Source organism: Acanthochromis polyacanthus, chromosome 8 (genome assembly GCF_021347895.1).
Source record: "Acanthochromis polyacanthus isolate Apoly-LR-REF ecotype Palm Island chromosome 8, KAUST_Apoly_ChrSc, whole genome shotgun sequence".
Taxonomy (NCBI): Eukaryota; Metazoa; Chordata; class Actinopteri; family Pomacentridae; genus Acanthochromis; species Acanthochromis polyacanthus.
In genome coordinates, this window is record NC_067120.1 from 29,960,522 (window position 1) to 29,971,050 (window position 10,529).

At 40.8% G+C, this 10,529-nt stretch overlaps 1 protein-coding gene across 1 annotated transcript; it reads left to right on the top strand.

Annotated features, from left to right (window-relative positions):
• The first annotated feature begins 236 nt into the window (after positions 1-236).
• Positions 237-8,743, top strand: LOC127535014 (cytochrome P450 2F2-like). The gene is made up of 11 exons (XM_051951699.1): positions 237-435; positions 2,319-2,481; positions 2,724-2,876; positions 4,779-4,939; positions 5,605-5,673; positions 5,842-5,946; positions 6,157-6,292; positions 6,648-6,733; positions 8,089-8,187; positions 8,276-8,417; positions 8,522-8,743. The coding sequence occupies exons 1-11, from the start codon at positions 274-276 to the stop codon at positions 8,701-8,703; spliced, it is 1,458 nt and encodes a 485-aa protein (XP_051807659.1). The 5' UTR covers positions 237-273; the 3' UTR covers positions 8,704-8,743.
• Positions 8,744-10,529: the final 1,786 nt, after the last annotated feature.

Here is a 10,529-nt window from a genome sequence, read left to right on the forward strand (position 1 = left end):
AACTGGTGACTCGAAATTGTCCAAAGGTGTGAGTGTGCTTGTTTGTCTCTGTGTGGCCTTGCGACAGATTGGTGACCTTTCACCTTCAGATTATCTGTTAATATCTCACCAGCTACAACTCATTTCCTCTTGGTCTGGTCACCCGTGCTTGATGTCATCATTGACCTTTATACAGAGAAACACAGCCAGAAAAGGCAGGGCTTAGAGCAAAGGTACTATTTTAAAAGCAGGTTGATCACTCACACTCTTGAGTTGAGTTCAGTGTGTGCTACCATGTTCCTTTCAGCTGTCCTGCTGGGGCTATGCATCTGCTTCATCATCTTTCATCTGAGGCCCAGGAGGCCCAAGAACTTTCCACCAGGACCACCTGCCCTGCCCATAGTGGGGAACATTTTGCACCTAAACTTACAAAATCTTATGGAGGACTTGGAGAAAGTAAGAAAAATGTTGCTCTTAAATTACCTTAATTATTAAATCTCTGCAGTGGATACTGACATGAGCATGTGTTACTCGGCAACACTACAGCTCTGATTCTTTTTATGTGATTGTTGGCATAAGTTGACTTTTTGCCAATTTGGAGTGTACCCAAGCAATATGACAGGTCAGGAACAGTGGATTTTCCTAACTTGGATTATTGAGAAAAGTCAGATCAAATTTATATATGCAGCACGTTAAATTTTAATGTTTAATTGTGTCATAGGTATGGCACAATGATACTGGCTGAAAGTCATTAGGGCTGGATGAGAAAACTGGTACCAGAGGGAGGTTCAGAAATCACAGGCATAGCTGATTGTAGACAGTGTTTGATAATAAAACACGTGAGGACATTTTTTTTTTTTGGCAAAAACTTAATGTTATATGGATGAAAGGGCTGAGCTCTGCTGTTCTCAGCACATGAATAAATGTGTTTAAAAGCAGCAACATCCCTTTACAGAAACACAGGAGAATTCTATAACATCATTTAAATGTCACTTAATCCTAATAGAGCCTTTGCATCACACTGGACTCCAAACACCTTGGATTTCTGTCTTTAGATTTCCTCTTGATTTCTAAAGGAAATGCAAAATTAACTTTCATCTGAAAAGTTTCTTTGCAGAATAAAATGTGCAAAATCTCTAAACACACTCCAACAAGTAAGTGTGCTTAAAGTGTTTACAGGTGCAGCCTAAAAAAATGTAATATTGTGAAAAGTTCTGGATGTTATGATGCCAAATTCAGAGACTGAAGCACAAGACAAAGACACAGCAGACAGGCATTTGGAGTAAATCAGTATTTATTTACAAACCTCCAGAAAAACGACAACAGAAAGTATTACTAAAAAACCACGGAACTGCAAGCAGTTGCTGCAACCGAAAACTAACAGAGACCCCTGTGGGACAGGTGGAAAAAGCTGAACACCAAAACTCCAGTCAAGAAATAAACTAGCCAGGACTAGATCTTACAGAGCTAGGAAAGTTACAAACAAATATTCATTACTGCAATATAAGTAAGTGCCAAAACGGCAGAACAGAACTGTAGAATAAACACGAGAATACAATTGCCATCTACACAAGCAATTACGGCTGGACTCAGAGCGTGAGCGGGGAACTCAGTTGACTATTGATGAGAGTGGAAATGGGGAAGGACCAGACAGGCAGCGATGATGTGTGGCATGGCAGATGGTAGATTCAGATTCAGGTGCTGAATGTGGTGGTGATCTGGGTTGGTCCAGGCAGACGATGGAGAACAGTCAGAGAATTCAGGTGAGGGATTTACGAGCCCCTCATAAATCACCCCCTCAACTGCCGTCAGTGAGGGGGTGATGACAGCACCCCATGCCCTGACCAAATTGACTCTCCATCTGATGTGGCTACTGACAGCCTTTGAAGGTTGACTTACCAGCGGCGGCAGCCTGGAGGCAGGTTGTGTTGAATGACGGGGTCATCAGGGACATCTGACTCCTCAGGTTGGGGCTATGTAGTGATCGCAGAGCCGGTTGCTAGGACTGAACTGTTGTGCTTCAAGGCACCATGGGAGTTTGGGTTGTTGGGGTTATAAGTGTTATTATTGTGGTTCACATAAATTTTACAGTGTCATTGGTGTTTGTGCTTGATTGTGTTTTTATGGTTTAGCAGGTCTAATTAGCTTAGTTAACTATTATGTTGTCATTACTATGAGTGTGAAGTGCAGTGTGTTGGTCTTCCTGCCTCTGTCCCTGTGTCTTTGTTTGTCATATTCCCCCGACAGGTCAATAAATACTACTAACCCACATCAAAATATCTAAAGATATTAAACATGTAACAGTATTAAACATACTCTGTTATGTTGTTCCTTTACAGCTGAGGAAGTCTTACGGAAATGTCTACTGTCTGTTCTTCGGTCCTACACCAACTGTAGTCATCAATGGGGTGAAGGCCATGAAGGAGGCTATGGTGACCAAGGCTGTTGAATTTGCTGGACGACCGCAAGACAGGCTTGCTAATGATGTCACCCAGAGGAAAGGTAAAATAAACATTTATGTCATTGGACGGATGATAAAAGATGATTTCAAAATAAACAATACATAAAAAAAGCACCATGAGAGAGGAAAGACCTGAGGGAACCTCTTGGCCAATCAAAAACAAACAGTTTCTGATACTGAACAAGAATAGAAATGTCAGAAATGTTCACATCAACAGTTATGTTTTCAGAAGACATTGCATTGCTTGACTCATCAGCTCTTTGTTTTTCTACACCTGTTGCAGGAGTGATTTTTACAGATTATGACTCCAGATGGAGGGAGCACCGTCGCTTTTCTCTCATGACAATGAGGAACTTTGGTCTGGGGAAAAAATCAATGGAGGAGAGAATTCATGATGAGATTCAATACACCATGAAAACACTGGATAAAAACATTGGTGGGTCCACACAACTAAGCTTTGTTGCAACAAGCAACTTTCCAATGCAGGAACTCAGGGGAGATGTCAAGTGGCACAAACATTGACAGGAACAGCCAATGGATCAACTCTTTTACTCTGCTTACATTGCAGTGCAGGATCTGACAGGTTTAAACCATTGCGCTTCAGTGTTCCGCACGCGGGACACTTTGAGATCTGCATAAGCATTTCCTTAAATGTCTAAAGCTGCAAATGCGATTATACAAACACTATACACCCATGTAAAGCTTAGATTCTCATGAATCCGCCGGTATAAACCACTTTCAGATGTGATGACCACAGCGGGTAATATAAACACATTTCTCCAACAAACAACAAAAATTTAAAGGGCACAACTCACCTTTGGACTCTCCTTAGACGCTTCTTTTACTGGTCAAAGATGAAAATAATCCACAAAACCAGCCAGAATCCAAGCTTCGGCATCCAGACAATACTAGCAAGTATAAAATTTTGTCCAAAACATATCTTGAAATAAGTAAATAATCCACAAATAGCTCGGCTCCGTGCGCGCACATGCGGCGCATGGCGGCGCTGCACGTTTCATATTCACTGTATTTATGTCCATAATTTTATTCTGCGTGCAGAGATCCATGCGGTCTTGGACTCAAAATGGCGACTGAAGTCTTTCCTTTATGTTTACACCGCGTTTCAACCAATCAAGTGACTCTGGCCTGCCTCCGAGCCCTAAACGGCCAACCGTAGCCGAGACTGATCGATCTGGACCTACCCCATTTCGTCAGTAAATTCTGAGCAAATCACGTCGGAGGAAACGTTTGACTGACAGGGCTGATAGCCAATGAGCCTGCTGAATAGCAGGATATAAATAGAGCCTCTGCCAGCAGGGTTGTGTGACATTTCACACCTCAGCTCCGGCTGCAGCTGGAGCCTTTCTGTCTCCCCCTCTGTCTGATCCACAGTGGAGCTGCTCTGAAGTGCCTTTTTTGAGTTCTTTATGAGTTTTTGGAGTGAAAATAATGTGAAAACGGGTGAAAAATGAACATATACCATTTTTGCCCAGGGTGTGCAGAGGATGTACGGTACAGAAGGTGTCCAAAATTGACAGCACCTGGCCATAGCAGTACAAATACATGTGTGAAACACTCATTTCTTGTAGTATTGCTCTGAAATTTTGACCTGAACTATGTAAGACCCCAGGCTGTTGCCTTTTTGTGTTTTCAAGCTGTCACAGTGCTGCCACACTTATTTTCAGGTGTTTTATTAGGGAAAAAATTTGGGCGAGAATAACAGTCATCCTAATTCATTGTGTTCCAACATAAAATACTCTGTGCCAGGAGCACCTAGAGTAATTCTGACTGCACTGGGTGAAAATTCAAGTTGTCAGCTTTCAAAGGAGACCCCAACCATGCCTGTACTCCAAGCAGTTCAAGAACAGCATTCAATTTACTTTCCGTACATCTTCAGTAGAAATTTCAGGTGAACATTGACGGAAGCTTATAGGGTTTTAACTGTGCTGTGCCCAAACGATGATAAACAGCAGCTTCTTGGTGCAACTCCACTTTAACATTGAAGATTAACATCCACAACCATTTTTGCCCCTGTGGCATGTTGTGTTTTGTGTTTTACAATGTTTAAATGGAGAAGGCTGCTGTCCAACGAGGATAATGAGAGAGCTGAAAAAATGACACTTCTCCCATCAGTATAGTCTTCTCCAAGTTTAGCTAGTTAGATTCAAGCCCCACAAAGCATTTTGTCAGGACTGCTCAGAAATGCCTATGCTAGGTACTTGTCCAGTCCCGTGAATACAGCCAAATGTTCCCACAGTGGAAAAAAACTTATTGACTGTGATGTGTTGTGTTCTTGTACAACTGTTTTGTGCAATAGTTTCCAATATTTCTTTTACAGGCAAAACTCTGACTCCACAAGTTATGTTTCATAATATGGCCTCCAACATCATGTGCCAGGTTGTCTTTGGTACACGCTACGAGTATGACAATGAGTTCATCACAACAATTGTTCAGAGTGTCACTGAGATGACCAAGATGGCCAGTGGACCATGGGCGATGGTGAGTCAAAGCATGTGGGGTCGGTCACATCACCTACATGTGCAATTCTCAAACTTTTAAGGCAACAAGGACAGGGTCTGATTTAGCTGAGTCTCTGTTGATGGCCATTTTATACTATCACGGACTACATAAGAATATGGACTTAAAATGCACGAGTGTTTAATGTTTACGTTGTACAGCACTTTGCGTTACTTTCTTTGTATGAAAAGTGCTCTATAAATAAAGTTTGATTGATTGGTTTGATTGAGTCTGGAGACTTTCAAAAGTCCAATGGGTCTATCGTTCAAAGACACAATAACCAGGCAGAGGTTTCCAAATCTCGAAGGCAGGTTTGGTAGTCATCCAAACTGAGTAACAAAACACACTTGTAAAACCAGGGAGTGTGAAGGCACCTGCTATGACACAAGAGTAAACACAAGCGCATCAGAGGAAATAGAAAAGAAAAAAAAAACAGGAAATAAAGAGACATAACCTCTGAATAGGAGCTGGAGGTGACATTAACCTCCTAAGCTTTATCTCAAGCTATAATTTTTGTGTCTTCACTTGTCTCATTCAAACAAAATAACTGACAAAAAAATCATCTTCTCAAAAAAAAATTCATACAGAATCTTCATATTTGAATTCAAATAAAGCAACGTTTTTTGTTGTTGTTGTTGTTGTTTCAGCTGTACAACTCTCTTCCCCTTATTCGTAAGCTGCCACTGCCATTCAACAAGGCCTTTAAGGCAATGAAGGTAACATTAAAAATAATTTGCGAAGCATACATATCCTACATATTGTACATCTGTTCAGAATACTTCAGTAAAAATGAGACTTACCATAAATAATAGAAAAAAGTCTTTTATTTACTTTGTCAATAAAAACAAAAAGTAAATTTATACAAATGATTGTGTCTCTTTTAGCGTTCTTCTGACCTTGTACTTCATTTGTTGAGTGAGCACAAGAAGACCAGAGTCCCTGGAGAGCCTCGAGACTTTCTTGACTGCTACCTGGATGAACTGGATAAGGTGTGTGAAACCAGTCAACTCACTATCTCAGATGATATATTGTTGTAATGGACATTGGTTGTGTTTAAATTAAGGAGAACACATTCCTATCTTACATTGTTGTGGTCATAAACGGACTCTTTTCACCTCCCATAGTTTTCATCAGTATGGTATACTAATAGTTTTACCTTACTTTCATTTGACTTACAAAGATGACTCTCCTGTTTTCAGAAAGCAGAGGATTCTACATTTTCAGAGGACCAACTCATATTTACTGCAATAGATCTTCAATTTGCTGGGACTGACACGACCTCCAACACCCTGCTTACTGCTTTCCTTTACCTCATGAACCACCCACACATACAAGGTATACCTGCACATGTACAAATGAGGTATTACTTCTCTGTTTCTGACATTGTAGTTCCACAACTGTCTTTCAAAATGAAAACCTGCAAAAGCCATGCACTTATGTTACCATGCATCATATTAGGAATGTAAATAGAAAGTAGACATTTTTGCAGTAAATTTTTTGTATTCGGTTTTATTTTTTATACCTTTGCTTTATCATATTGTTTATTCTCATGACTAAAACCTGACACTTATTTAGTGGTTTCTCTATGTTTAGAGGTTTCTTTTTTCCTTGACTTATTTTGTTACCATCTCAGTGGAATGTGAAATGATAAATCTGGAATACAACATCTGATAACATCTTGCCTTCTCAGAACGATGTCAGCAGGAAATAGACCGGGTGTTGGAAGGGAAGGATCAGGCCTGTTTTGACGACAGACACCAGATGCCCTATGTGCAGGTACTGGACTGTACATCATGTGACAGATTTCTCATAATAATTTTACTTCTGATTAGCATGTGAAAGGGTGACACAAGGTAGGAGATTGTAAAATCTTTTAGATAATCTGTGAATTTGGAGATCTATTGTTATTGTAAAAGCCCTGTAAAGGGGAGCAATGAGTCAAGAATGCACGGACACAATCTTTGCTTGGCCATGTGTGTATAATGACTGAGAGGAGTGTGGAGTGTACCGTGAACTTGCTCAACAAATTGAAACTCCCCCTGCTAGCATCCTCCGGTAACTGCTGTTACAATTGTATCTTAGACATAAATCATAATTGCATGACAATTACTGTCCTAAGACCTCTGCAATCAACATCAAACATTCACTGAAACAGAATGAACTATGGAATCAACTGGATGCCCTCAATTATCAGGATTCATAAACTGGTTTCTCTCAATTAGCAGGATTCAATGATCAGGGATTGAAAAATAATACTGCTCGTATTATAGGTATTTCAATCCATCACATTATCACTGTCTTTAAATGTAATTCATGATGGGCTTGTTTCTTGGTTGTAAACATACTGCTGTCTGCTGCAGCTGGATCGATCTGAATTGTTGTGGTTGAGCTTCGGAGAGCCAGCATTGTTTTCCTCCTGCTGCGAGTCAGATTAAGCAACAAAAAAAAAAAAAGTCGTTTCAATGTCTCCAAATTGCTGCTTGTCTCTAAAATGCTGGAGATGGTTGTTGTCATGCAGCTTACTGCTCTAGACGTATACGGCAGGTACGACCCGTTCCAATTTGGCTTTGGTAAACTGCATTCAAAATCAGCCCTTAAAGTCACTAATGATATTCTGATGGCAGCAGATGATGCCAAATGCTCGTTGTTTGTACTTCTTGACTTCAGCTCAGCTTTGACACTGTGGATCATGGTACCCTGTTAATCTGTTATATTTCCAACCTCCTTCACTCGTACGCCCCAAATCGAGCTCTCAGGTCAGAACAACAAAAATTACTTGTCCCTCCTTCCAAGTATAAAATTTGTGGTGACTGTGCTTTCCAAGCTCTCGCACCAAAACTGTGGAACGCTCTTTCTCTGCTGCTGTCGCTGAGATCAGTCGACTCCTGTGATGCTGTTTTGAGGCAGCTGAAAACATTTTTATTCTGACAGGCTTTTGGTTTCCCTGTAGTTGCTTTATTTTAATTATTGTTTTGATTTACTGTATTTTAGCAACTGCCCCCCTGTTGTAACAAATTCTGACCTTTATCATTGTTTTTGTCCTTGTTTTATATTGTTGTAAAGCACCTTGTCATTTTGTGTCTGTGTAAGAAGATTTATAAATAAATTTTACTTACTTGCTCTTCATCCAGGCTGTGATCCACGAGTCGCAAAGAATTGCCAACACCGTTCCACTCACCATCCATTGTACGACTAAAGATACAGAGCTTGCCGGATATTCCATTCCCAAGGTATGGTGCAAATGATTAAAAAGGTTTTGGAAACAGGGAAAACAAAGTGAAAAGTCTCGCTCATTCTTTTGGTTCACTTCCTCCTCAGGGTACGAGGATCCTCCAGAACTTGAGCTCAGTGCTGAATGAGGAGGGACAGTGGAAATACCCTCATGAATTCAATCCTGAGAACTTCCTCAATGACCAAGGAGAGTTTGTCAAACCAGACGCCTTCATGCCTTTCTCTGCAGGTATAAGAGCATAAAACCTGTAACACATTTGGAGTGGCAGACACAGATAAGATGAGTGGAATCAAATTATTGTAGATGACATTGAGGTGCTTTTTATTCCTCAGGTCCTCGGATGTGTCTCGGAGAGGGTCTGGCTCGTATGGAGCTCTTCCTCATCATGGTGACTCTGTTGAGGAAGTTTAAGTTCATCTGGCCTGAGGATGCAGGAGAACCAGACTACACTCCTGTCTTTGGACTCACCACTACTCCAAAACCTTATCCCATGAAGGTCCAAGACAGGCTTTAAACTGCACTAAACTGAATAAAAATAAAGCCTGACCAATTGATGTACCTTGATTTTGTTGGAAAAACACCAAACTGAACACTGAAAATATCATATATACAGTCGAGGTCAAAAGTTTACATACACTTGTAAAGAATATAATGTCATGGCTCTCTTTAGTTTCCAGTTATTTCTACAACTGCTTTTTCTCTGATAGAGTGATTGGAACAGATACTTTGTCACAAAAAACATTCATGAAGTTTGGTTCTTTTATGACTTTATTATGGGTTAACAGAAAAAGTGACCAAATCTGCTGGGTCAAAAATATACATACAGCAACATGAATTAGCAATTTTGGTGACTTGGAAAGTTGTATCAATGAAATGAGCTTCATAGCACTGCCTCTTAACTTCTTGTGAGTGAATATGAGTGACTACAGCTGGTTACTTCTCTGAGGTCATTTAAATAGGGCTCAGCGGATACAAATGCTACAACGGGAGAGTCAAAGAAGCTCAGCACGGATCTGAAAAAGCGAATCATTGACTTGAACAAGTCAGGAAAGTCACTTGGAGCCATTCCAAAGCAGCTGCAGGTCCCAAGAGCAACAGTGCAAACAATTGTTTGTAAGTATAAAGTGCATGGCACTGTTTTGTCACTGCCATGATCAGGAAGAAAATGCAAGCTATCACCTGCTGCTGAGAGAAAATTGGTCAGAAGGGTTAAGAGTCAACCGAGAACCACCAAAAAGCAGATCTGCCAAGAGTTAGAAGCTGCTGGAACACAGGTGTCAGTGTCCATGGTCAAGTGTGTTTTGCATTGCCATGGACTGAGAGGCTGCCGTGCAAGAAGGAAGTCCTTGCTCCAAAAGCGACACCTTAAGGCTCAACTGAAGTTTGCTGCTGATCACATGGACAAAGATAAGATTTTCTGGAGGAAAGTTCTGTGGTCAGACAAAACAAAAATCGAGCTGTTTGGTCACAATGCCAATCAATATGTTTGGAGGAGAAAAGGTGAGGCCTTTGACCCCAAGAACACCATGCCTACCGTCAAGCACGGTGGTGGTAGTATTATGCTGTGGAGTTGTTTTGCTGCCCATGGAACTGGTGCTTTACAGAGAGTAAATGGAATAATGAAGAAGGAGGATTACCTTCAAATTCTTCAAGATAACCTAAAATGATCAGCCCGAAGGTTGGGTCTTGGCCACAGTTGGGTGTTCCAACAGGACAATGACCCCCAAACACATCAAAAGTGGTAATGGAATGGCTAAATCAGGCTAGAATTAAGGTTTCAGAATGGCCTTACCAAAGTCCTGACTTAAACCTGTTAGGAAAAGGGGCGTTTAGAACCCAAGCGCAGACACAACAGGCAGGCAACAGGACTTAAAGAAAAAGGGGTTTTATCAAATAAGGATCAAACTACAACAAAATTGAAAACAGGACTGTGGTGGCCAAGCAAAAAAACAAGCAACTGGGAAAACACCTGAACTAAGGGAAGGCACTCACACATGGGGGACTAATACAGTGGGTGAAAGCAAACTGAGTGTTAGTTCAAAAGATAACTCCACATTCAGTTCAATAACAAAATTAATTTTTTTATGCCTCTAGCATGGACCACTGCCTCTAGCAGGTAACACAGCCTCCAGCATGTGCCCACTAGCGGAACGGCATGCAACGTGCATACAATTAAAGAGTAACAATCTCCCTCTCTTCTTAAAAAAAATGATAATGCATATCATAGTACTCAGAGGAGTAAAAACATCTGAGAAGTTTCGGACCACAGCACTTGATGAATCTTCTTAGTTCAAATCAGTTCTATAATCGAGCTGATTTCCAAGTGTAGTCTTTTCTCAG